Genomic DNA, 27,431 nt, shown 5'->3' with positions numbered 1-27,431 from the left:
GTAACTTAACCCTTGGATGAGAGAGTAAGGGAGATTGTTACACAGTGGTGGCCCGTACAGGGAGCTGTAGTGTAGGGGAATTTAAAAGTTGTAAGTGGGTAATAGAATATTTGGTGAGGGGTAACAGAAATGCAAAGCGTTGAGACTCAGGAGCCTTTAGAGGAGAGGCAGGATGTCACTCCAGTGGCTAGGCCTGGACACGGTTGCAGAAATTTCCTCTCTCTTGAGTGAAATGTATATTGGTGAACAGGGAGATGTAGATGGGGATTCATGGTGTTATACAAGAGGTAAAAGAATAGGTTCATAGCCTCCAAGCTAGGGTGGGGTATATGGAGGGGAATTTTTCAGCCTCAATGGAAAGTATGGTGAATAGAGAGCAGAGTTTTAGAGGATATGTTGAACAAAGGTTTGAGGAGGTTGAGCAGGTTTTAAAATGTTCACTAACACAACTGGAGCAGGGTGTAGTTGAAAGTCTGTTGCGCAGAGATGAGAAATGGAAGATAAATAAGCAAGATAGATTGTTCTAGTACTCCTACTTATCAAACCTCCTTTTATTATCCCATGCGTAACCTTAGTGACATCAGAACTCCCTCTTCTGGTAATGTGTCTGGCCCTCCTACTTTTGCCACAAAGCCTCCTGTTCGGTTCGATTTTCCAACTTTTGGGGAATTCCGGGATACTCCTGCAGTGTTGAGCTTTATTGAGCAGTGTGAGAATTTTCTGTCACTAAGGCCTTTGGCTGATGCTGCCACATTGTCATCAGTTCTAACACAGTCCGCTAAGAGCTGGTGGATGGCCGAGAAGACAAAGGTTCATAACTGGACTGAATTTAAGAATGCTTTTTTGTCCGACTTTTTACCTTCTGATTATCTGATGGAAGTAGAAGAACAGATGCGTGTGACCGTCCAGGCTCCCGACCAAAGCATAAGAGATTTTGCCTACGATTTCAGAGCTCTGTGTTTAAAATGGAATCCTAATACGTTCCGAATCCGAGGTGGTTTGGCGTATTATGATTTCTAATTGCAATCCAGCTTTGGTCAGTAGTTTAAGGGGAACTGTCCACACAGTGGAACAACTGGTTAAAGTTGGATCGATGGTGGAGCCTGACTGGGCTGTAAAGAAGGACTATTGGGCAAGAGTGAATAGTCAGGCTTCTAATGATAAAACAAAAAAGAAACCCAACAGTAAAGGTGCCAGCAGTATAAATCTGGAACAGAGGGGCATTCACCACGTGGCATTGGCGAAAGTGGAAACTTTACATCTATTAGTTATGCCCATTGAAACGAGGGGACTCCAAGGAGAAGCTGTGCTGGATACAGGTTGCACATATACTCTGATGCAGAAGAGTTTATGGCAAAAATAGCCAGAGAAGGTGAAAATGATGGTAAGTCGCACCGGGCTGAAGGGAAGACGCAGTTGACTTACACCTGGCATGGGGCTGTATGGTCCTTGGAGACCTACGTTATGGATAATAGTAACTTGGCTTTTCCTCTTATTCTGGAGCTAGATTTTTAACGAAGGCTCAAGTCCAGTTAAACTTGGGGGAATGAGTTTATGGGGTATTTAATCATGGGAAGAGGTGTTTGTTTCCATTTTTAAACAGATCTCCATATAACTTGACCTGGTCACCATCAGCAGAATTAAGAAAGGCTGTGAATTTATATGTGGCTGTGGGCTCCAGTTTCCACCAGAAGCTGGGAGGCAATGGATGCGTCCCCTGAGGTCCAGGAAGCCCTGATGAAGTCTCATCCACCTGAGGTGCAGGAGCTGTTTCAAATATGGCCTTCAATGTGTTCATCAAAAATAGGGAGGACTACGGTAATTCAGCATCATGTATATACCAGTGATGAGACACCGGTTAGGGTTAAGGCATCTTCCCAGAAATAAAAGTATAATAGAAGAGAATATAGTACGTATGTTAGAAGACAACATCCTAGAACCATCTAGGTCTGCCTGGGCTTCTCCTGTGGTGCTAGTAAAAAAAACGGATGGTTCCTATCGATTCTGTGTGGATTATCGAAAGTTGAATTCCAAGACACCCCAAGACGTATATACCATGCCTTTGATACATGATATATTAGAATCGTTACAGGGGGCGTCGTATTTTAGTTCTTTAGATTTAATGTCAGGCTATTGGCAGGTAGCAATGGAAAAAACTGCATTTATTACCCATTTAGGCCTATATCAGTTTAAATCTATGTCCTTCGGGTTAAAAAAATGCAGGGGCCACTTTCCAACGGCTTATGGAAACAGTTTTGGAAGAATTACGTGGCCATATATGTTTTGTATACATAGACGATATTATTGTTTATTCTCCCAATCCTGAGCAACATTTGGAAGATCTTAAAGCTGTATTTGCCAAACTTGTTGCAAATATGCTGCAAATCTCACTCTTAATTTGAAAAAGTGCCAATTCTGGAAAACTCAGATAAAGTTTTTGGGACATGTTATCTCAGGAAGGGGGGTGGAAGTTGACAAATTAATTGCAAGCTGTGACTAATTATCCCATTCCACAAGACATTAAGGCTTTGCAAAGGTTTTTGGGCCTAGTGGGGTGGTATTATAAATTTATTCCCCACTTTGCAGGTCTCGCGGCTTCTTTAAATCATCTGAAGAGAAAAGGAGTCAAGTGGGCGTGGACTGAAGAATGTCAGAAGAGTTATGATGCCCTAAAAATGCCCCCCCCCCCTGTACTGGCCCAACCAGATTTCACTTATCCTTTTCAGGTGCATACCGATGCTAGTGAGGTGGGATTAGGGGCTTTTCTAACCCAGGAGACTTTGGAGGGTGAGAGAGTGATTGCGTATGCCTCCAGAGCACTCCGTGGGGCAGAATGTACCTACTCAGCATCGGAAAAAGAGTGCTTAGCAGTGGTTTGGGCTGTAGAAAAATGGTGCCATTATTTGGAAGGAGAAAAGTTTGTCGTCTTTACAGACCATAATGCTTTACCATGGGCTTTCAACTGTCCAAAAGTTAGTTATAGGCTGATTCACTGGACTTTGAGACTACAGCAATTTAACTTTGATGTTCAGTATTGTAAAGGTTGTATGAACATTGTGCCAGATGCCCTGTCACGGGCAGTGGAGCCTGAGCAAGTGTCAGTGATGGCTGTTTATTTATTCCCCCGTTCCCCAACGTACCCATCGGAGTTACCCACTTCTCTGGCTGAGATTGCACATGTCCAAAAGCAAGATCCAGAAATTGTAAAGATGCGGAAAAAAGATACTGATCTCAATAAACAGACAAAGCGCATTGGATGGGATATACTGCAAGATGTTCTTTACAGGACCACACCAGTGAAAGGTGTGGGTTGGAAGTATCAGTTGGTAGTGCCAAAGGAGATGACCACTGGTTTTCTCCATTACTTCCATGATAATCCTTTAGGGGGGCATTGGTGTAGACTTAAGACTCTGTTGAGGATTTTAGAGGTGGCCTGGTGGCCCACAGTCCGAAAAGATGTTTGGCAGCACGTGAAATTGTGCACAATTTGCCAGCAGTACAAATCTGATAATAGAAATATAATAGGCCTATAATGGTCCCCACAATAGGCCAACATAGGATGAAGGTGGATCTATAAAAGAGGATTCCTTCCGTGATTCTATGATTAAACTGGAAGGAGGCCTGCAAACCGGTGAGATCCATCCATATTGTTTTCTTGTGCAATGCATTGCTAAAGCTATAAGGATTATTTTATTTTTGGATGTTGATGGACTGGGCAATTCCAGCACTTTTGAAGAACCTGTGGATTTGTGGACTTTAAAAGATCTTGGGGTGGAATAATGTTATGGGGATTAGGCTTTTTTGAATGTTATAAATCTTGACATTTGGTTTCGAACAATATATTTGCTAAGGAACATTATTTCATTCTCATTGTGTGTTTTACCACCAAAACTTGTATTCCCTAACAGTAAAGTGAACCGACCGGCCTCCAGGACTAAACTCTTCAAATGTTTTAAATGAGAAAAAGAAACCAAATGAGAACTGGGGAAAATTCCCACTGAAACAAAATGAAGCTTACTTCAGGTAAAGGTTATCATTAGTGTTGAGGTGTAGGATTCAACAGGATTTTGGTGGCTGCAGGTAATAAGAGAGTGTGGTGGACCTGTGAAGCTGTGGATGGATTGGCATAGAATATTTTACATCTTATCTTGTGTATGATTATAATTAATAATTGTGATTGTTTGAATTTGTTACATTTTGTTCATTACAAGCATTATAGGAATGGTTCTGCTAAAAACTCACCATGATCATCTACCTCAGCTGCAGATGATCAGCCAACACGTTTGACTCTGTAATTATATTAGTTTCTGTACATTTGTGTTACATTTTGTAGATTCAATTTTATTTTGTGTGTTATCTTTAATAGACAACTTTGAAGAATGTGAACAAACAAACATGACCTCAATGGATGAGAGTGAGATGGAAATACAAAAACGTAAAATAAAAAAGAAACAGTTCCCTGATTTTGACATGGGTTTGTTTATCAATGTTCTCCTAGAGTCTCTCCGAGAGAGAGAGAGAGAGAGAGAGAGAGAGAGAGACTGACTCATGTCATTATGGGAGTCCATCTAGGAACTGTATGTCACCCACCAGTGAGGTCTAGTCATGATCATGTGTTTACTTCTTCTGCATGTGTGTGAGAGAGGAGTACATTTTTGTCTTTACCTTTGTAACAGGAGTCCATCCAGATGCCAGTGGTCTCCCCTCAGAGTGGTGAGTAACAGAGCCCTACAGTCTAGGTATAGTCATGATCATGTGTTTACTTCTTCTGTATGTGTGTGTGTGTGTGTGTGTACAATGAGTATATTTTGTCTTAATATTTGTAACAGGAGTCCATCCAGAAACCAGCGGTCTCTGCTCAGAGGGGTCAGTAACAGAACCAGACAGTCTCAGAGAGGTCAGTAGTAGAGCCACCTGACGTTCTAGACTCGTTGATGGCATGCCCAATTAGTCTAGGTAGAGTGATATTTCCAGGGTTTAAGTCACTTGAATTTTCTGTTTTGGCCATAACATTTGGGACATGAACGAATCCAGATGACGGCTAGAGGTATTAACATTATTTTTGAAGATTAAAGAAACAGTATTAAACTTCGAGTCACCTGTTTGGATTTTCTTGTGTGTAGAAAAAGAGGAGGCAGGAGTCCAGCCAGAAATCATCAGCGCTCACCAGATTCAGATGTCACTTTCCCACATTCCACTGCAAGTAAGAAATAAATCATAGAAGCCAATATATTTTGGTTAACCAGATGTCCAGTATGTTTTGCTACATTGTGACTGATCTGAAAAAAATATTGATTTGTTTATTTACATATATTGAAAATGTGGTGGAGAAAATAAGCCCAAGTGTTAAGAAGTGTAAATCTAACAGAGCATTTGTAATCAGAAAGTAGTTTATTAACCTTAAGGTGGTCAACGCACAATAGCACAGAGCAGTCATTAGGTGGTATATATGTGCAACAATGTTTCCCAACCATTACACAAACCCCACCCTCCTTTGCCAGGAGCATATCTAATGCCATTCTGTTTAGAGTTGCCATGAGGCGAAGAGCAGTTAGTCCTTCCTTCACCCCCCTCAATTGCTTTGGTTGTGCTGTTAACAAACAAAGCTAGCCTGTAGTGGACTTTGTTAAGTTGTACTCTAACTTTTCCCACTCCAAAATTTGGGAATAGTATCTCAAAAAATCTGGTGGTTTCACTTACTAGAGCATGTTCATCTGGGACAGAGAGCCCTGTTACGTCACTTACATCGCGTACGGTGCGACTAGATTTTGTTTCAAAAGAGCGCACCACAAGGTGGGCATCAGGTTGTACTAAAGAACAAGGTCCTCTCTGCAATTTAGGAAGATAGAACCAAAGTTTATTGACATCACCTGGCCCACACCACCAATACCAGTCTGGGAGCCACACATTTTGGTCCAAGCTAAAAGTTGTGATGCCCCCAGAGTTATTTCTAAGATTTATAGTTGTATTACATTGAGAAAACTGTAGGCCTTTCTGCCATTTAGATGAGCTACCATTGGTTAAATGAACACATTTCACACTCATCTTTTGCTTCTCTATTTGGTTCAATGCCATTCCCATTATATTGCATAAAACATATAGGAAACCTTTTAGGAGGGTTCAGAAGATGAATTGAGAATGGAGAATGGGTATTTAAATGTTCCTGAATAAATTTGCTGGTAAGATTATAAGTAGTTGTGTCTAAACCCATCCAAGTTTTATTCATTTCATCATATGTATTTTCAGAATCTGAAGATTCAAAAGGATCAGTGCTGGAATGTGGCATTAGTGAACATACAGTGCATGTGTCATTTGCATTACCAGTTCTCTTCACTGTGAAGTTTACATATTGCCAGTAAACATTTTTACTGTAGTCTATGAACCTTTCTGTAGTCTCAGGTTTTGCTTCACTGCATATTTTCACTGCCATGGTGAATTTGTTGTGTCTATTCTGGGGCTGGGGCTCATTTGCAGTGCGAGATGTGGATCCACGTGTCCCTCTCAGCAATCTTCACTTCGGTGTGAGTAGTCAGGAGTGCCTGGATGGGTCCTTGCCAGCGATTGGCTTTCCAGTTCGCCGTCTTGTAAACTTTAGTCAGGATCCAATCCCCAGGCTTCACCATGTGTCCTGTAACTGCTCGGTAGAGATTCTTTCACCCTCCTGTGCACATCAGACAAAACAGAACACAATGTTGCACAATATTTTTGCATGTGATCGTCTTCCAAGGCCAGTGTTTCTCTTTTGGGAGCACATGCTGTATTCGGCGGACACATCCTGTATTCGTCTCATACTCATGCACACAAGTGGCAGGGCTTCCACCCACTTTAGCCCTGTTTCTTGATACACTTTGATCAGTATTTGTTTTATTGTGCCATTTGCTCTTTCTACTGCCCCTGCACTCATAGGGTGATAGGCACAGTGTTGTGTAGTGGCATGCCAATTACTTCGCTGATGTGTGTTAAAATCTTGCTACAAAGGATGGCCCATTGTCAGATGAGATTTTCCTAGGAACGCCAAACCTAGGGACAATTTCCCTCAACAGTATTTTTGATACTGTTAGTGCATCTTGGTGAGAAGTGGGGAAAGCTTCTACCCGTTTTGAAAACATGTCAACGATCACAAGCACATATTTCTTTTTCTGACATGGTGTTAATTCAATAAAATCCATTTGTAGGTGATCAAAACGCATGTCAGGTTCTGGATGTCCATGTGTGTGTTCATATGAAATGGCACCTGTCGAGTTTACCTTCAGACAGGTGAGACACTTTTTTGAAAAATCTTGTGAGTAATTTGAGAAGCCTTTTACAAACCACTGTTGTTTTACTGCATCTAACATTCCTCCCCTCGGACAGTGGTCCACTCCATGGGCCATTTTTGCAAAGTAGGGAAAGTAGTAGGAAGGTAGACATGGTTTGTTGTTTGGTCCCAACCCGATTTTCCCATTAAATGTACACCCTGAGTTTCGCCATGTTTTCACATCTTTAGCTGTTCTGTTTTTTGAATTTCCTCAAGTGTAATATCCTGAGCTTCAACAATGGTGGCTTGTATTAAAAACACCCCAGGGTCAGATGCTGCCTTCTTAGTTGCAGCATCTGCTCTCGTGTTACCCAATGGTTCTGGGGTTTTATCACTTGTATGTGTGTCAACACTTACTACTGCCACCTGTTTTGTTAAAAGAATGGCATCCAGAGGTGCTGACACTAGTATGTGATGTGCACTTGCCTTACCTGATGATGTTAGGAAATTTTTGTTTCCACAAGGTCCCAAAGCTGTGAACAACCCTGTAACTGTACCTGGAGTCTGTGTAGATGGTGACTGCCTTTTCTTTGGCTAGTTTGAATGCCTCAGTCTGTGCAACTAGTTCAACAGCCTGTGTTGTAAACCTGGAAGGTAGGCTACCTGTAAGCAAAGTGCAACAACAGCAAAACCCGTTTTTGTCATGCCTTAAGAGTCTTTGTAGCTGGATCCATCTACATAGAGAATTAAATCAGCATTATCGAGTGGAACATCTTTCAGGTCAGGTCGTGGAGAGCAGTCAAGTTCCAGTGTGTGCAGAGAGTCATGGGGCTCCCCTTCCTGTTCTGTGGAAAGGAGAGTAGCTTGGTTCAACACTGTATACCTTTTTACTGTAACATTTGGCATTTCTGTCAATAACGTGACATTTAAGCCATCTGAGTGCACTGAGATGTGATGTCTGTTTTTCCAGCAATATCATAGACACTGCATACCCCACTATCTCTCTAGAAGCTATGATAGCCTTTCTTTGTTGCTGCTACTGCTCTTAAGCAGTAGAGATAGCCCTGAGCTACGGTGTCTAGCTGCCCACTGAAATAGGCCACTGGTTGAAGTTTGTTACCATGTTCTTGTAAGAGAACAGAAGTCATGTAGCCTTGTTTTTCATCTACAAATTGCTCAAAAGGTTTTTCTGGATTAGGCAGAGCTAACACTGGTGCGTTCTGAAGGGCCATTTTTAGATTTACAAATGCCTCCTCCCCTTCAGGGGTCCAGATTACTTTGAACGAGGCTGTTAGATTCTTTTCAAGTCAAGTCAAGAGAGTTTTATTGTCAATTGTGCATATGTACAGGACATACAAAGGATTGAAATTATGTTACTGTCCTCTCCAAGATGCAGTAACATTTAATAAAAAATAGACTAAATTCAACTAAGCTAAGTATATAAATATATGAAAGTGAACAAACAGAAGGCAAGTGCAGGACAACGGAAGACAAGTGCAGGACATACGATACCAGCAGCTCACTGATAGACATACATGAGTCAATGGGACACTGACTGAAGACAATAACCTGATTTGGAGGTAGGATACTGGATGTACAGGGCAGAGTAGACAATAGTGCAAGATAATCGTATAACAACTAAATAACATGAACAAGTGCATACCTATTGAAAAAGTCACAAGTTAGGTCTGATGAGGAGCTTAAGTGACAGTACCAATATAAACAGAACCGGTGTCAACAGTAGTGCAAATACAGGGATATGAAGCCTGGAGGCTGGTTAAAATGATTGAGTGCCTGCCTGATTTTCAAAGTCACAGTTGGATATTGGTGGTAATTGATGAGGTTGCTGAGTAGTGTGTGCCCTGGGGGCAGAAGTGGGAGGGGGGCAGAGCAGGGAGAGAGTTCAGCATTCTCACAGCCTGATGGATGGAGCTATCCCTGAGTCTGCTAGTCCTAGCCCTGAGACTACGCTGTCTCCACCCTGATGGCAGCAGGCTGAAGAAGCTGTGTAGCTGGTGGGTGGGATCACCTGTCAAGCAGAGGGCTTTTCGTAGGAGACGGGAGCTGTATAAATCCTGAAGGCAGGGGAGAGAGGTACCAATGATCTTCTCAGCAGTTCTCACAATACGCTGGAGGGTTCTGTGGCAGGATGCTGTGTAGGCCCCGTACCACGCAGTGCCCCACTGTAGAAGGTGATCATGATGGGGGGTGGGAGCTCTTGCTCTTCTTAACTTGCGGAGAAAGTAGAGCCGTTGGTGAGCCTTCTTGCCAGTGATGCTGTGTTGATGGCCCAGGAGAGGTCCTCTGTGACGTGCACACCCAGGAAATTGGTGCTGCTCACCCTCTCCACAGCAGCCTCGTTGATGGATAGAGGGGCATGTTGTGTACGAGTTCTCCTGAAGTCCACAACAATCTCCTTGGTTTTCTCAGTGTTAAGAGAGAGATTGTTGTGTTTGCACCAAGAGGCCAGCTGGCTCACCTTGCTCCTGTAGTGTGACTCATCGTTGTTGCTGACGAGGCCTACCACAGTCGTGTCATCCGCAAACTTGATGAAGAGGTTGGAGGTGTGTGATGGAGAGCAGTCGTGGGTTAGCAGAGTGAATAGAAGGGGGCTCAGCACACATCCTTGGGGAAAACCCGTGTTCAGAGTGATGGTGCTGGACGAGTTACTGCCAACCCATACTGCCTGTGGTCTTCCAGTCAGGAAGTCAAGCAGCCAGTTGCACAGTGATGTGTTCAGTCCCAGTCTGTCCAATTTCTGAATGACCTGTTGGGGGATCATTGTGTTGAATGCAGAACTGAAATCAATAAAAAGCATTCTGACATAGGTGTCTTTCTTGTCCAGATGAGTAAGGGCTGAATGGAGAGCAGTGGAGACGGCATCATCAGTCGAACGATTTGATTGATATGCAAACTGGTAGGGGTCCAAGGAGGGGGGGAGGGAAGACCTGATGTGTTGCATGACTAGCTCGAAGCACTTCATGAGGATGGAGGTAAGTGCAACTGGGCGGTAGTTGTTGAAACAGGAGGGTGATGACTTCTTTGTGACAGGGATTATAGTGGTGGCTTTGAAGCATACAGGGACCACAGCCTGACTCAGTGAGGTGCTGAAGATGTCAGAATACACCTCTACAAGTTCGCCAGCGCAGTCCTTCAGCACACGACCAGGTATGTTGTCACGTCCAGGAGCTTTCCGAGCGTTGATCCTGCTGAATACACTCCTCAGCTTGTCTGAGGACAGTGTGAGCACCTGGTCTCCAGGAGAGGGGGTGGATTTATGCGCCGGGGTGTGGTCTAGTGTCTCAGACCAAGCGAAGAATCCATTCAGGTCGTTCAGTAGAGAGGAGGTGCTGTCACAGGTCTGTGGCGGGGGGTTTGTAATCCGTAATGGACTGAATTCCCTGCCACAGGCTCTGAGTGTCTCTGCTGTCGCTAAAGCATTGGGCTATCCTCTTGGAGTGCTGCCTTTTAGCCTTTCTGATGCCACGGGACAGGTTGGCCCTAACTGTCTTCAGGCCTGCCTGGTCTCCAGCTTTGAAGGCAGCATTTCTAACTTTCAGCAGCTTTTGGAACTCACCTGTCAGCCATGGCTTCTGATTGGCATGAATGGTGATGGTCTTGAGGAAAGTTACATCATCAATGCACTTGGTGATGTAGAGACAGTTTCTGTGTACTCCTGAATATCTGTGGAGTTCTTGTAAGTAGCAGCCACTTTAAACACATTCCAGTCTGTGGTTCTAAAACAGTCCTGAAGTGCCTCTGATGAGCCATCCGGCCACACCCGTACCTGCTTTAGAACTGGTTTGATGACTTTAGCCAGTGGTCTGAAAGCTGGACTTAACATAATAGTGAGGTGATCAGAGGCGCCAAGGTGAGGGAGGGGCAGGGCTTTGTAAGCTCCTCTCCATGTGGTGAACACCTGGTCCAGAGTGTTGTTGCCCCGTGTTGGAAAATCTATGTGTTTATAAAGTCCAGAAAACACAGCCCTTGGTTCTACATGATTGAAATCCCCTGCCAGGATGAGAAAAGCATCCGGATGGGCTGTCTGCTGCTCACTGATGTGCTGGTACAGTTCATTCAGCGCCTCATTCCTGATGTTGGTAGAGCTTGGGGGACGATATACAGCAGCTAACAGCACAGCTGAGAAATCCCTTGGTAGATAGAATGGCTGGCACTTAATAACCATCAGTTCCACTACCGGTGAGCACTATTTGCAGACCTCAACAGCGTTATGACACCAAGCATCGCTAATGTAAACACAGAGCCCGCAGCCATGTGTTTTATCTCCAGTGAGAACTCGGTCCACCCGGTAGCAAGTTAGCCGCTCGAGTTGAACGGCGTGGTCCAGGACGCTGTTGTTGAGCCAAGTTTCTGTGAACACGTAAACACAACAGTCTCTCACGGTCTTCTGAGTTGACTGAAGTAAGTGGATATAGTCTAGTTTATTATCCAGTGAACGTACATTGGCCAGTATCATGGTGGGCATGGCTGGCTTGTGTGGGCTAGCTGCTAGCCTCGTTCTGATACTTCCGCGTTTCCCCCTCTTCTGCAGCCTCTCGCTCCACTTGTGGTACTTCCATTGTGGGCGAGGCGCAGCATTGTGGGTCGGTGATGGTGCCGGTATCCTGAGCAAGCCGCGGATTCGCAGCTCCTCGCGAAGTTCGGGGTTCAGTTCCAAACACGAGCTTCTGCCGACATCAAGCAGGGATTCATGGCTGTATGAGTGTTCCGGGACATGAACGTACGATGGAGACACTGCAACTTACGAGACAAACACATTTTAAATGCTGTAAACTGTTAACTCAGGAGAGAGAGAAGCCGCTGCGTGTGCACGCGCCGCCATTTTGGATCCAAACATGCGCCATGTCATGTAGTGGAGCAGAGGTTTGTGCATAATTTGGAATCCCCATTCTGCAGTATCCAGTCATACCTAGAAAAGAGAGAAGTTGCTTTTTTGTAGTTGGTTTTGGTATGTATGCGATTGCAGAAACTCTTTTTGCACACAGTGACTTTCCCTTTGCTGAGAGATCATGTCCCAGATATGTGACTGTTGGTTGTACAAGCTGCATCTTGTCCCTGTCCACTCTGTGCTAGGAAATGAAGCAGAGAGACAGTGTCAGTTACACAGGTGTTCTGATCAGGAGAACATCTCAAAAGATCATCTGCGTACTGTAGAAGTGTACTAGTACCTAGAAAAGAGAACTTAGCTGTATTGAGCAAAACATGGTGACTCAGCATATCCTTGTGGAACACGTGTGAATGTGTATGATTTCCATTGAAAAGAGAAAGCAAACCAAAATTGAGAGTCTTTGTGCACTTTCAGACTGAAAAAAGCATTTTCCAAATCAATCACTGAGAACCACCATGAATTTTCTGGCACCTGACTCAGAATAGTGTGCGGGTTTGGAACTTCTGGTGCTTGAAAATGAATAGCCTGGTTTACTGCTTGCACGTAGTGCCACTGCTCCGGTTTTCCTGGAGTCGTTGATTTTTTTACAGGCCAAATTGGAGATCTACACGGTGAGTCCGGACATTCTATAATAATCCCTCTTTCCAACAAACTGTTGAAAACGGGTTATTCCATTGATGGCCTCCTTTTTCAGAGGATATTGAGCTGTACACAGCCTGTAATCACTTTTTGGAGTGATTATTAATTCTGGAGCTCCTTTCATAAGACCAACATCATATTTGCCTTTGGACCACAGCCAAGGTTCAATGGCATCTAGAAAATCTGCTTCGTTACTGATGCTGATTTGTTGAGACAAAAGTGACACTTCAGCTTGGGCTGAGAATGACAAATTTACTGTTGTTCTATATGTTTTGGAGGTCTTTGAATATTCCCAATTTTCAATTTCACTAGGCTGCCAATCAGTGATTATGTTAAAATGAAATTTGACATATCTTTCCATTGTTTATTTTTTCCCTTTGCTGAGGAAATGTGAGGTACCGCCCCTCGAAACCATTGACTCTGATCTGAGGTTAAACTTTCTTTGCAGCCCGCCCATTGCTCTCCAGTAAATAGGGTGGTTACAGAGATTAACACATTGTCTCTACCTTGGAACACACACATTTGTTCCATATCAACAGGCCAGGTTTCCACACTAACAGTGCAATGCAAATCCCCTGTGATTTTGACATTATCATAATTAAATTTTGCCCGTAAATTATTTAAAAAGGGCAACCATAGGTTTGATTTTTCTAAACGAATTTGTGGCAAATGTAACATGCTTATCTCAATACCCTCCTTCGTGCCTGACAATTTCATTCCCAATTTACACATTAGGTCCCGAGCTAAAAGATTCACAGGGCAATTTGGTGATAAAAGGAAAGCATGTTATAGGGTTGTGTCACTTCCTGCATGTTGACACCAAAGCTTGTCAGTGTAAGATTCCATTAAAGGAACTCCACCCGCCCCCAATATACAAGGCCATTTTTTACCACTGTGTGGCATCCCCCCTTTTCTTACAACATTCAATAGACATCTGGGGACAGAGGAGACCAGTTTCTCAAGTTTAGAAATAGGAATGCTCTCCCATTCATGTCTAATACAGGCCTCTAACTGTTCAATCGGCTTGGGCCTTCTTTGTCGCACCTTCCTCTTTATGATGCGCCAAATGTTCTCTACAGGTGAAAGATCTGGACTGCAGGCTGCACGGTGGATTGTGTTCACTGACAATGCTTTCTGGAAGTATTCCTGAGCTCATTCTGTTATTTCCTTGACAGTTGCATTCCTGTTTGAGGTGCAGTGATGTTTAAGGGCCCGGAGATCACAAGCATCCAGTAGAGTTTTACGGCCTTGACCCTTATGCACAGCAATTGTTCCAGATTCTCTGAATCTTTTGATGATGTTATGCACGGTTGATGATGATAACTTAAAAGTCTTTGCTATTTTACACTGGGTAACACCATTCTGGTATCGCTGCACTATCTTTCTGCACAACAATGGTGGAATTGGTGATCCTCTTACCATCTTGGCTTCAGAGAGACACTGACACTCTTTTTGTACTCAATCATGTTGTCAATTGACCTAATTGGTGTAAATTGGTCTTCCAGCTGTTCGTTAAATGCTCAATTTTCATTTTTCCAGCCACTTATTTCTACTTGTCCCAACTTTTTTGGGATTTGTTGACACTGTGAAATTTTGAATCAATATATTTTTCCTTTAAAATGATACATTTACTCAGATTAAACTTTTGATCTGTCATCTATGTTCTATTACAAATAAAATATTGACATTTGCCATCTCTATTAAATTCAGGTTTCCCTTTCCCTTCCTTTTGAATTACCTTGACCCATTTCTAAGATTCTTGGAGCGACCAAGAATTGAATACCTTCACACAGACAGTATTCTACAGAAGTCACACGTATAAACACCTTCTGAAATGCAAGATACTCACCAAGGAATTTGGAAAAACATTTTCGACAACCAGGTTCTTTCCCAAATTTCAGCACATCAGAGATGGGAGGTCCGTCTGGGTCCTGTTCCTCAAACAGGTGAGATGGGGTTCAAGGGGTGATCAGTCCCTTTCCACTGGAAATGACCCCCCCCTCCAAGACAGTGTGAAATCCTGCCGACAACGCCAAATTGTGGTGGAGAAAATAAGTACAAGTGTTAAGAATTTAAATCTAACAGAACATTGGCAATCAGAAAGTAGTTTATGTGGACAAAGACGATGTTTTCACAGAGAGTTTATAAAGGTAGTTTATACGTCATAAGCTAATAAGATAAGATAAGATAATCACTCTAAGTTTCTGCAAGCTTATTTTCCTTAGAGACATCCCAGTTTGATAAACAAGATGTAGGACAAAATGTTTTGTTTCTGATATGGCACTGACCTCGAAACTGACCTGACATACACTTTTTCTGAGTTGCGTTGATGGTTAGAATTGAATATACAGACAAAACAAGCAGACAGGGTCTTTCAACAGAGACATATAAAAATTTCCATTACAGACATTGTCAGGATTTCAGAAAAATGACATGACATAAATGATAGCTTACTGACATAAAGCTTAAGCTGATAACCTATGAGTTGAGGCTTAATACTTTGGAGAAGGACAAGTTTCCTATTCAGATGTGCAACCCTATGGATGAGTTCAATATTTTGGAAGACTTTCTCCAGAAAGCAGATATACAAAAGAGTATGGTATGATGCATTTCTAGATTTGTAATGTATAGAATAACTACAAAATCAGTGTAGTTTTTGGTCCTTTTTTCATTTAATGTACAGGCATAACCAGATTTAAAACTAACTGATTTTCCCATTACTTTTAACCACATGAAAACCACAGAAAGCCACAGCAGATGATTTTAAATGTACTGGGAACAAAACCTTTTAGATAAAAAGAGCTCAGGTCATTTTTACAGTCATCTTCAGCTCACTAACTGAGAGAGCAGTTTGTATAGTATAAACTGATGTAAAAAATGATCAACTTTCACCAGCAAAAAAAAAAAAAAAAAAAAATTTAACCCTGCTACAGGCATCATATAAATGCATTAATGTGGTTTTTATCACAGCTTGGTACAGTGAAACTTTAAAGGTCACGTTGTTTATTTGCTGTATTGTGAAGACAGGTGATGGAAAAGAATCTCCGTAGACACGGTTAAATGTGTAAATGCATCTTTATTTAGAGAAACAGTGTCTTATGGGTTCTTAAGGATCCCATGAGAGAGCTGTCCGGTTCAGCGCGCTTCTCTCTCTCTCTCTCTTCTCCCGGCTTGCACTCCCATCTGTATGATCCTTAACCTTTTCCAAATATGGTAATAGGAAATTTGGTCTACATTTGCACATTCAAGGGACTGAGGAAGAGGAAAAAATGTATAGTCTCCTATCCTGACTGACAGCTTATCCTAAACATTTCTCTCTTTGGAGTACAGACACAGAGCATATGTCTAAACATACACAACAGCGAATATCATTTTATACTGCACTTATGGCCTTATGTTTAAATATGTAAACATAAAATGTAAAATTTAAGCAAGCCATACATGTTAATGTCATAACAAATTAATGATACATCCCTACACGCAATTTTAGCATTACAGTGGAACCTCTACCTACGAACTTGATCCGTTCCGTGACCCGGTTCGTAAGTGGAAAAGTTCGTTTCTCTACTCAATTTTCCCCATTTAAAATTATGGAAAATCAATTAATGCGTTCCAGCCCACCCCGAAATTCACCCTTTTTGCTATGTTTACAAAACTCACAAATTAGTAAAAAAATACATGTATCATTACTAAAAATAAAAAAGAAATACAGTGGTAACAGTGATAAAAAAGAAATAAAGTTTTAAGTGGTTACATATCGAAAACGTGACGACTGGCTGGAGGACTAACACAGGCACTGGCTGTATGACGGGAGGTGGGGGGTGGGTGGAATAACGGAGAGTAGGGTGAATGTGGGGAGACGAAGCGTAGATACGGCTTAACTTAGCACGAATTTAGATGTCTGCTATTTACACTAATGCTAAATTGCTAAAACTACTAAGTTCACTCAAATCAGGGTGTGCTGGGAGACTCGCCTATTGGGGTCAGTGGCCATTTCCACTCGACTTGGCGGAGGCTCGGGTTAGTTTCTAGAGTCATGGTTTGTTGGTGGAGGCAACGAAAAATATTCAAATGCCCGGTTCGTATCTTGGAAAGTTCGTTAGTATAGGCGTTCGATAGTAGAGGTTCCACTGTACTTGCATTATGATTTAGCAAAATTTCACGTCTAAACATACAGAACAGTGAACATCTCTTAATACTGCACTTAAGGCGTTATGTTTAAATATACGTCAGTCACAATGACCACAGCAGTTTGTATTCTACTGTTGATTCCAGCAGCCTTTAAACAGATAATTGTATGTTTTATTCCTGGTTTCACTGTTTCTCCTAATAAACAAAGCCTTGTTGCAGAATGGTTTGCCACATAATCCAACTGAGGGGGCATACTCCAAAAGAAATGTGATGACAGTGCACACAGTCTATTAATATTCTGCTTGTGGATTTTATTTGAAATTCTGGCATAAATTTAAATGCACAGAAAAAAATACAAATCTCAGGAGACTTCCAAATCCTTTCACTAGTGTTTCACTAGACACCAAACCAAAACATGCTAGTCACAAATATGGCAGTCCAAAAGATGCAATCGAGAATAACTAAACATTTGCTACTGTTCTAAGATTAACAAGAAAATTAACAAACATGATTTTCAGTTAAAAGTGTAGAAAAAAATGACTTAAATCTTTTAAAAAATAATGTTCTTGCTGACAGAAAAGCTAGCAAACATTGGGGGACTGACGTTAAACGACAATGTCAACAGAGTAATGCAACTGTATTTCTAGATATATTATAATCATACACAAGATAAGGCGCAAAATATTCTATACCAATCTATTAGCTTTACATAGGGCCCACCACACTCTCTTCCTACCTGAACCCACCAAAATCCTATGAGTCCTATGAATCCTACACCTTACACTTTACCATCAACAACTGTAAATCCACACTGGCCTCCCTGGTGACTAAGACTGTTCCTAGCCCCACTAAGTAAGCACAATTAATGCATGCTCAGTGCCACCAGTTCCGTGTGAAAATTACATGCTACGGCACCAACAATCCCAATAGCACCTCTATTTTCAGACAAATTACTAGTTTCTTGTCCATTAACAGTAGCCTAGACAAATTCCAGTCCGGGTTCTGGTCTAATCACAGCGCTGAGATTGCTCTAATCAAGGTCATTAATGACATTCGCTTAAATACAGAGGCTGGAAAGGTATCTCTTCTATTACATCTTGACCTTAGTGCTGCCTTTGATACCATTGACCATACGATTCTTCTAGATAGACTCACAAACTGGGTTGGACTCTGGAACAGTCCTGAAGTGGTTTGTTTCTTACCTGGAAGGCAGGAACTACTTTGTTGAAATAGAAAATAATATTTCAGAGAACATGCCAGTGACCTGTGGTGTCCCCCAGGGCTCTATTCTTGGTCCACTTTTATTACATTTATATATGCTTCCTCTTGGCCAGATTCTACAGGACTATGGGCTGTCCTATCACAGCTGTGCAGATGATACTCAGATTTACATGGCCCTGTCCCCAAATGACTCTGGTCCATTTGACTCATTAAGCAAGTGCCTTGAACACATCACAAACTGGATAGGACACAACTTTCTGTGGCTGAATAAAGATAAAACAAAGACTGTACTATTTGGGAACAGCAATGAGAGACAAAGATTGGCTACGTATCTGGACTTTAAAGCCCTCAAATCTAAAGAATTGGCTTGCAACATTGGTGTATTGATGGACTCAGATCTCAGTTTTAGTCTCATATTAAAGCGGTTACTAGATCAGCTTTTTATCATCTTAAGAACATCAGTAAGGTTAGAGATTTTCTGACTAAACCAGACCTGGAGAAACTTATCCATGCCTTTATTTCTAGCAGGATTGATTACTGTAATGGTCTCTTAGCTGGACTTCCAAAAAAGATCATTAAACAGCTTCAGCTGATTCAAAACGCAGCTGCCAGAGTTCTCACTAGGAGCAAAAGAAGAGATCACATCACCCCATCCTCAAATCCTTACACTGGATACCAGTCTGTTACAGAATAGACTTTAAGGTGTTATTACTGGTCTATAAATGTCTTAATGGGGTAGGACCAGCGTATTTATCAGATCTGCTACAGAGATATGAGCCGAGCAGAGCTCTCAGGTCTTTAGGAACTAGTCCGTTAGTCCTGCCTCAGGTCAAAACTAAACATGGAGAGGCAGCGTTTAGCTCCTATACCACTCTGAAATGGAACCAGCTGACTGAGAATATTAGAAGAGTCCCGACTTTACACACTTTTAAATCAAGACTTAAAACATTCCTGTTTAAAATATACTGCACTTTTATTTCTGTAGCAGCATTTTATTTATTTTCTTTTATTGTATCATTTTAAATGGTTTTAATCATTTTTAATCATTTAATCATTTTACTCTTTTTATGTAATTGTTTTAATGGACTTTTATGATTTTATTATTAGTTTTTTTTTTCAGTAAAGCACTTTGAATTGCTTATGTATTAAAGGTGCTCTATAAATAAACTTGCCTTGCCTTGCGTTACAGTGCTTTTCCCCAAGTAATCTGTGCTCTCCTTATCCACAACCACTGACTAGACCTTTCAGCTGTTTCTGAGAACTCCTTCACAGCTGCCCTTAGTTTACGGCCCTGATGCCGAACTGCATAAGCAGGGATGTGGTCAATTTGGCAACAAATCCTCCAACACCTATCTCTACCTGTCTTATATGTGCCTGCAACCTGTGTTCCCTAACATCAGCTGCCAAGTCTGCATACTTCAGCTTTTTCCTTTCAAATCCTTAATCTACTGCATCCTCAAATGGAACGGTTAACTCTATTAAATAAAATATACATTTACTTTCAGAGTAGAGCAGCAAGTCTGGCCAGAGTATAGTTTTTTCCTTCATCCACCAGCAATTTCCAATCTTGTGCTTCACCCCATTTACCAATATTTATAGCCTGCGCACTTTCTCAGAAACATTCCCACTCACGCACAAAGCTAACTATTTTATTACTACAGCCACTCAATGCATTAACCTCTAGACGTTTGCTGTCCAACAAAAATGCTAAAACCCTTAGCACCTGATTATGTCGCCATGTATACCAACCCTGTGACAAATCACCTTCACAAGATGATAGAATATGCTTCAGCGAGCCAACCCATGTACATAATCCACAACTAGGGTCTTCACCTACCCACTCTCCAAGATTTTGCTGAGTCTGATGTCATCCAGGTTCTGGCTAAAATTCTCAAATATGCCCCGGATAGATGTTGTGGAGGAGGAAGACACAGATGATGGATGTGTGTGTGCGTCAGTGTAAGAGAATTTGCCTTCTGAACATTAAACCAATCATTATTATTTTTCTACTATTTTAGAAGTTGATTTAAATGTGTAAAATGTAAAACATTGTGCACATTTGTGTGTTTGTGCTGTTTATAAATATATATATATATCTCGTTGCAGTGATTAATATTTGTTTACACTGGGTATGTATTTTTTTAAACGTTACTCCAGTACATACTTAACAATTAAAAATACAAAACAGATACGTAATTTACTTGTTATATATTGCATATTTATGTTAAGACGTTTGTGAATACAAAACATCTTCTGTTGTGAAACATTACACAATTTACAACTAAAGAAAATATGTTTATCTATTCTATTATGTGAGAACTTGGTATTAAAATGACATAAATCTACTAGAAAACGTACTAAGACATTCTGTCAGAAGTGTGGTCTGTGTCTGTTCTCTTTATTAGAGGATGTGAGAACTTTGTCACGATGATCCTGAACTGGATACCAGGTTACAGACAATGAATAAATTAATTTTATGACATGAGTGGACGGTAATTGGGCTTTGAATTAAATACAAGTAGAATGTTTGGTGTTAAGCAGAAATATGATGAAGTGTAACTACACAGATGGGATGTATGGATTACTAGAGATGTGCAATAAGGAGAAAAGTGTATTCATGCAATTTGTTTGGAAGAAACAGCCCATGTATATAATCCAATGCAAACATCTTTGAACCATAAATATCTCCCTAGTGATAGGGGTATAATATAATAACACGGCTTATACATATTTACAGTAAGTTTACTTTTGGCGGAATTTTGGTTCAGATTTGGTGTCCCTTCACGTAGTAAATGATAAATCTCTCAATTGAGAGCTGTGAACAGTATTAAAGGAGAACAGCTGAACTAATACAATGGAAATTAAACACTACAGTTAGGAACAAATATGAAGGGCTACATTAACACTGATGAAAAATACCCATTTTCTCTATTACACAATGAACACAGAGGTTGCTGTAATTTTTATTTCAATAATAATTTCACTTAAGAAATATTAATACATTACACAGGTGTATTTCTACATTTTGCACATATGTAACAGTAAGCAGCTATGTGTAAATCTGGTTAAAATGTTAAACAAAATGGAAGGCCAAAAACATCAGAAAAAATATTGATGGACATTATTAAACTTCTCTTTGTGGGTTTAAAGCTTGTGCTCATGCTCAAATTACTTGACAATGAGAAAAATATAGAGAAGAATACGGACACATACTAAAGAAATTACAATAATTGTGCCATATCGGGAAGGGGTCTTAACCCTTAGATATCAGAAAAAGAATCATTGTAAACCTTTTGTATTGTGGCCCATATTCAGATTGTTGAACATGGTTTAAAGTAACACATAGAGGGTGCCTGTTTGGAACAGCCTGTGTGTGAGTATAACTCCTTAACCTTTGTTTAGAAATATACGATTGGGTCATTGCAGGTTTTAGTGGTCTGTACACCATGAAGCTCCAGTTTTCCACCGTTACAAGCCAGCTGCTTATAAACACACAAGTGGACATAGTCATCTCCTCCAGTGTGGACCTGGAACATAAAACACATGAACAACTGTCAATGGCAGTGATGCAGGATTTGGAAAAGCCAGTTTTATTCAAAGCATATTAGGTTCCAAACTTTTTATTTGGATGGAATTAGCTTCCTATATGTCATACCTTGATGAAGTAGTTTGTCCCTGCTACGAGCTGTGTCTTGTAAGATTTGGCAACAAACTTGTCAAACTTTTTACCGGCTTTCTGCTCTGCATGAGGCTTCATCTGAAGTTTAAAAAAAACATTAATTTCATATAAAATAAATGAAAGTGACATTTTGTGTTTATTGGATAGATAAGGTGGAACACACTGCTAAAGTTCACGGCACAATTTAGTGCTTCTTTGTTCTGACGTACGTATTTAAAACCATAGACTTTCTACTCTGTCTTAGTGGGATTACTAAAGGCACATATGTAAAACACAAATATATGTAAAACTCACAAAGCGGCACTGGGCCATACTGCTATGAATGTTTATAACTTTTTTGGGTCTCATTTATTTGGATTTTTGTATAATTACAAATGAGAACGCAGCCTAAAAGCAATATATAACTAATACAGAGAAAAGGAGTACGTTTGGAGTTGTTCAACCAAAACTGGAAAGGTAGGGTGTGGTCAGGTTACTCCATGTTTCAGCTTTGGGGAAAAAAACTGACTGAACTTTCTCTGTGCCAAATGAGAAAGGAACCTTCCAGACATTTATTATTGAAAGGTGCAAAGGCCAACATTTGTCAATGTGCATAAGTTACCCTTACAGGTAATTTGCATATTGTCACTGTTCATATAAAAATATGTATATCCAAAAAATATAGTTAAGGCAGGTATCGATTTTTTTGCCAAGAGTTTTGCCATAAAAGCATGCATTAAAATATTTTTCATTTACTACTGAATGTGGTTTAAAACTTACAAAACGTTTTTCTTCAATAAGCCATGAGAAAAACACAAAGAAAACTTTGTGAAAGATCAAAACAAGATTGTCCATACTTTTATCACATCAGAGACCAGTAGAGTGACGTGAAAAAACAGCAGGAAAAAAGCTAAGTGGTGTTTTAAGGAAGATTTCCACAACTACACAGTAACGATTAAGTTGGTGGCAATTATCCAGTGACATTTGCGAAGGTCTCATTAAAGTCGCTCTTTATCATTCTTATCAAATAGTTACATATACACATTCATAAATATCTTTTAAATATTAGTTTTTCTTATAAACGAGATTTCCAAAACCATTCATTTCATTCAGTAAAAATAAAAATAAATAAAAGTCCCTTCCTGTTCATGTCAATTTTGATCCAAACTTTTAGCTGCTTTTTTACAAAATTCTGAGCCAAAACTCACCTTGTCACAAATTTTCTGAATGTCAGGAGTTGCATCCTTGGCCTCAGAGGTTCCTCCACACACCTGATCCATATTAATAGCTCTGAAAAATAAAGGCAAATGTAATGTTACACTGATCCTGCTTCTCTGAAGAGACCTTTATTTATACGACTCCCCTCCCACGTAATGGCTCATCACATGATCTGTGACTCAGGGGGAGACCAAAGCGCTCACTAATGGCCCTCTGATCTGCGGTGAAGAACAAAACATGCCACACCGTCTCTTATCTTACTCAATACCCTACAGGTTTAATGGAGACATCTGTCTAAAATGGTGTCTTTAGATATCTCCCAAATAATTTAATGAAGTCCGTTTAGTCCCTTCTCCTCGCCGACAGATGGTTTAATTCGCAGATCTTCAAATCAAACTGAAAAATTGCCTGAAAATCACACTCAATATCAGCTATAGATCATATGTCCCGTGACTTGCCACACACACACACACACACACACACACAATGTTAAAAACAGGCCGATAAAAAGACAAAACGTTTCCATTACACATTATGATTGTTGTTGCTGTTAATGTGTGTATATTATTATTATTATTAAAAAAGGAAAGCGAAGGATTGTAGACAAAAATGATTTTGAAAAGAAAATGGTCAACATTTCACATAGACAAGGCCACTTACTGTGTTCTTTTACAGGAACCAGACAAATTGTGACAACGTCACATGGGAGGGATGTTTGGTGATTTTTTGTTTTCTTTTTGTGGTGAATGAAGCCAGAGAAATCTAGAAAGATTAAAAAGAAACTGTGTGTGTTAAAGAGGGTATTTTAGGAATGAGAAGATGATGTAGAGATTTGAAGCCAAGGTCTTTTTCTAAACTGCCCATTTATAGAGTTGGATGTAACTTTAAGAAAGGGGAGGAGTCAGGGAAAAAAGTGAAGTGTTTGAGGAACCATGAGGGTGAAGAGAAGATGGCCAAGCTGTCATTAAAGTGAGGACTGAGCTTCAACCTGTGGCGTATAGTCAAGGAAACTGGGGGTCCCCACAATAGGCCAACATAGGATGAAGATGGATCTATAAAAGAGGATTCCTTCTGTGATCCTATGGTTAAGCTGGAAGCAGGCCTGCAAACCGGTGAGATCCGTCCATATTGTTTTTTTGTGCAATGCATTGCTGAAGCTATAAGGATATTTTTTGGACGTTGATGGACTGGGCAATTCCGGGACTTTTGAAGAACATATGGATTTGTGGACTTTAAAAGATCTTGGGGTGGAATAGTGTTAAGGGGATTAGGCAGAAATGGAAGAGGGAAATAAGCAAGATAGATTGTTCTAGTACCCCTACTTATCAAACTTCCTTTTATTATCCCACGCGTAACCTTAGTAACGTCAGAACTCCCTCTTCTGGTAATGTGTCTGGCCCTCCTACTTTTGCCACTAAGCCTCCTGTTCGGTTCGATTTTCCAACTTTCGGGGAATTCCGGGATACTCCTGCAGTGTTGAGCTTTATTGAGCAGTGTGAGAATTTTCTGTCACTAAGGCCTTTGGCTGATGCTGAACTCGCTGCCACATTGTCAACAGTTCTAACACAGTCCGCTAAGAGCTGGTGGATGGCCGAGAAGACAAAGGTTCATAACTGGACTAAATTTAAGAATGCTTTTTTTGTCCGCCTTCTTACCTTCTGATTATCTGATGGAAGTAGAAGAACAGATGCGTGTGACCGTCAAGGCTCCCGACCAAAGCATAAGAGATTTTGCCTACGATTTCAGAGCTCTGTGTTTAAGATCTTCCAAATGTTGCTCAGGATTGGGAGAATAAACAATAATATTGTCTATCTATACAAAACATATATGGCCTCGTATCCATAAGCCGTTGGAAAGTGGCCCCTGCATTTTTTAACCCAAAGGACATAGATTTAAACTGATATAGGCCTAAATGGGTAATAAATGCAGTTTTCTCCCTGCTTCTGGGATCCATTGCTACCTGCCAATAGCCTGACATTAAATCTAAAGAACAAAAATACGACGCCCCCTGTAACGATTCTAAAATATCATGTATCAAAGGCATGGTATATACGTCTTGGGCTGTTTTGGATTTCAACTTTCAAGAATCCACACAGAATTGATAAGAACCATCCGTTTTTTTTTACCAACACCACAGGAGAAGCCCAGGCAGACCTAGATGGCTCTAGGATGTCGTCTTCTAACATCCGTACTATATTCTCTTCTATTATACTTTTATTTCGGGGAACATGCCTTAACCCTAACCGGTGTCTCATCACTGGTATATACATGATGCTGAATTACCGTAGTTCTCCCTATTTTTTATGAGCACATTGAAGGCCATATTTGAAACAGCTTCTGCACCTCAGGTGGATGAGACTTCATCAGGGCTTCCTGGACCTCAGGGGATGCATCCATTGTCTCCCAGCTTCTGGAGGAAACAGAGCCCACAGCCACATATAAATTCACAGCCTTTCTTAATTCTGCTGATGGTGACCAGTTCAAGTTATATGGAAATCTGTTTTAAAATGGAAAGAACATCTCTTCCCATGATTAAATACCCCATAAACTCGTTCCCCCAAGTTTAACTGGACCTGAGCCTTCGTTAAAAATCTAGCTCCAGAATAAGAGGAAAAGCCAAGTTACTATTATCCATAACGTAGGTCTCCAAGGACCATACAGCCCCATGCCAGGTGTAAGTCAGCTGCGACTTCCCTTCAGCCCGGTGTGATTTACCATCAGCTAACACAAAAGTTAGGGGATCCCCTGAACTAAGTTTTTATCCTTCTCTGGCTATTTTTGCCATAAACTCTTCTGCATCAGAGTATATGTGCAACCTGTATCCAGCACAACTTCTCCTTGGAGTCCCCTCGTTTCAATGGGCACAACTAATAGATGTAAAGTTTTATCACTAGAAGCCTGACTATTCACTCTTGCCCAGTAGTCCTTCTTAACAGCCCAGTCACGTTCCACCATCGATCCAACTTTAACCAGTTGTTCCACCTTGTGGACTGTCCCCCTTAAACTACTGACCAAAGCTGGATTGCAATTATAAATCAAAATACGCCGATCCACCTCAGATTCGGAACATATTAGGATTCCATTTTAAAGCTGTATTTGCCAAACCTCATGCTGCAAACCTCACTCTTAATTTGAAAAAGTGCCAATTCTGGAAAACTCAGATAAAATTTTTGGGACATGTTATCTCAGGAAGGGGGGTGGAAGTTGACAAAGAGAAATTGCAAGCTGTGATTAATTATCCTATTCCACAAGACATTAAGGCTTTGCAAAGGTTTTTGGGCCTAGTGGGGTGGTATTATAAATTTATTCCCCACTTTGCAGGTCTCGCAGCTCCTTTAAATCATCTGAAGAGAAAAGGAGTCAAGTGGGCGTGGACTGAAGAATGTCAGAAGAGTTTTGATGCCCCCCCCACCCCCGTACTGGCCCAACCAGATTTCACTTATCCTTTTCAGGTGCATACCGATGCTAGTGAGGTGGGATTAGGGGCTGTTCTGACCCAGGAGACTTTGGAGGGTGTGAGAGTGATTGCGTATGCCTCCAGAGCACTCCGTGGGGCAGAATGCAACTACTCAACTTCAGAAAAAGTGTGCTTAGCAGTGGTTTGGGCTGTAGAAAAATGGCGCCATTATTTGGATAGAGAAAAGTTTATCGTACAGACCATAATGCTGGGGCTTTCAACTGTCCTAAAATTAGTTCTAGGCTGATTCACTGGACTTTGAGACTGCAGCAATTTAACTTTGATGTTCAGTATTGTAAAGGTTGTATGAACATTGTGCCAGATGCCCTGTCACAGGCAGTGGAGCCTGAACAAGTGTCAGTGATGGCTGTTTATTTATTCCCCCGTTCCCCAACTTACCCATCGGAGTTACCCACTCCTCTGGCTGAGATTGCACATGTCCAAAAGCAAGATCCAGAAATTGTAAAAGATACTGATCTCAATAAACAGACAGAGCGCATTGGATGGGATATACTGCAAGATGTTCTTTACAGGACCACACCAGTGAAAGGTGTGGGTTGGAAGTATCAGTTGGTAGTGCCAAAGGAGATGACCACTGGTTTTCTCCATTACTTCCATGATAATCCTTTAGGGGGGCATTGGTGTAGACTTAAGACTCTGTTGAGGATTTTAGAGGTGGCCTAGTGGCCCACAGTCTGAAAAGATGTTTGGCAGCAAGTGAACTTGTGCACAATTTGCCAGCAGTACAAATCTGATAATAGAAATATAATAGGCCTATAATGGTCCCCACAATAGGCCAACATAGGATGAAGGTGGATCTATAAAAGAGGATTCCTTCCGTGATTCTATGATTAAACTGGAAGCAGGCCTGCAAACCGGTGAGATCCATCCATATTGTTTTCTTGTGCAATGCATTGCTAAAGCTATAAAGATTTTTTTTTTGGATGTTGATGGACTGGGC

The 27,431-nt window shown here is 41.0% G+C and overlaps 1 protein-coding gene across 1 annotated transcript; it reads right to left on the bottom strand.

Annotated features, from left to right (window-relative positions):
* Positions 1–20,858: 20,858 nt before the first annotated feature.
* LOC136668414 (cystatin-B-like) lies at positions 20,859–23,120 on the bottom strand. Its single transcript, XM_066645926.1, has 3 exons — positions 23,004–23,120; positions 21,793–21,894; positions 20,859–21,664 (listed from the first exon to the last, which is right to left on the bottom strand). The coding sequence occupies exons 1-3, from the start codon at positions 23,073–23,075 to the stop codon at positions 21,536–21,538; spliced, it is 303 nt and encodes a 100-aa protein (XP_066502023.1). The 5' UTR covers positions 23,076–23,120; the 3' UTR covers positions 20,859–21,535.
* Positions 23,121–27,431: the final 4,311 nt, after the last annotated feature.

The sequence above is a fragment of the Hoplias malabaricus genome, chromosome 1 (genome assembly GCF_029633855.1).
Source record: "Hoplias malabaricus isolate fHopMal1 chromosome 1, fHopMal1.hap1, whole genome shotgun sequence".
Classification (NCBI taxonomy): Eukaryota; Metazoa; Chordata; class Actinopteri; order Characiformes; family Erythrinidae; genus Hoplias; species Hoplias malabaricus.
Note: the sequence above shows the minus strand (reverse complement) of the source record. Positions and strands in the feature narration are given on the sequence as shown.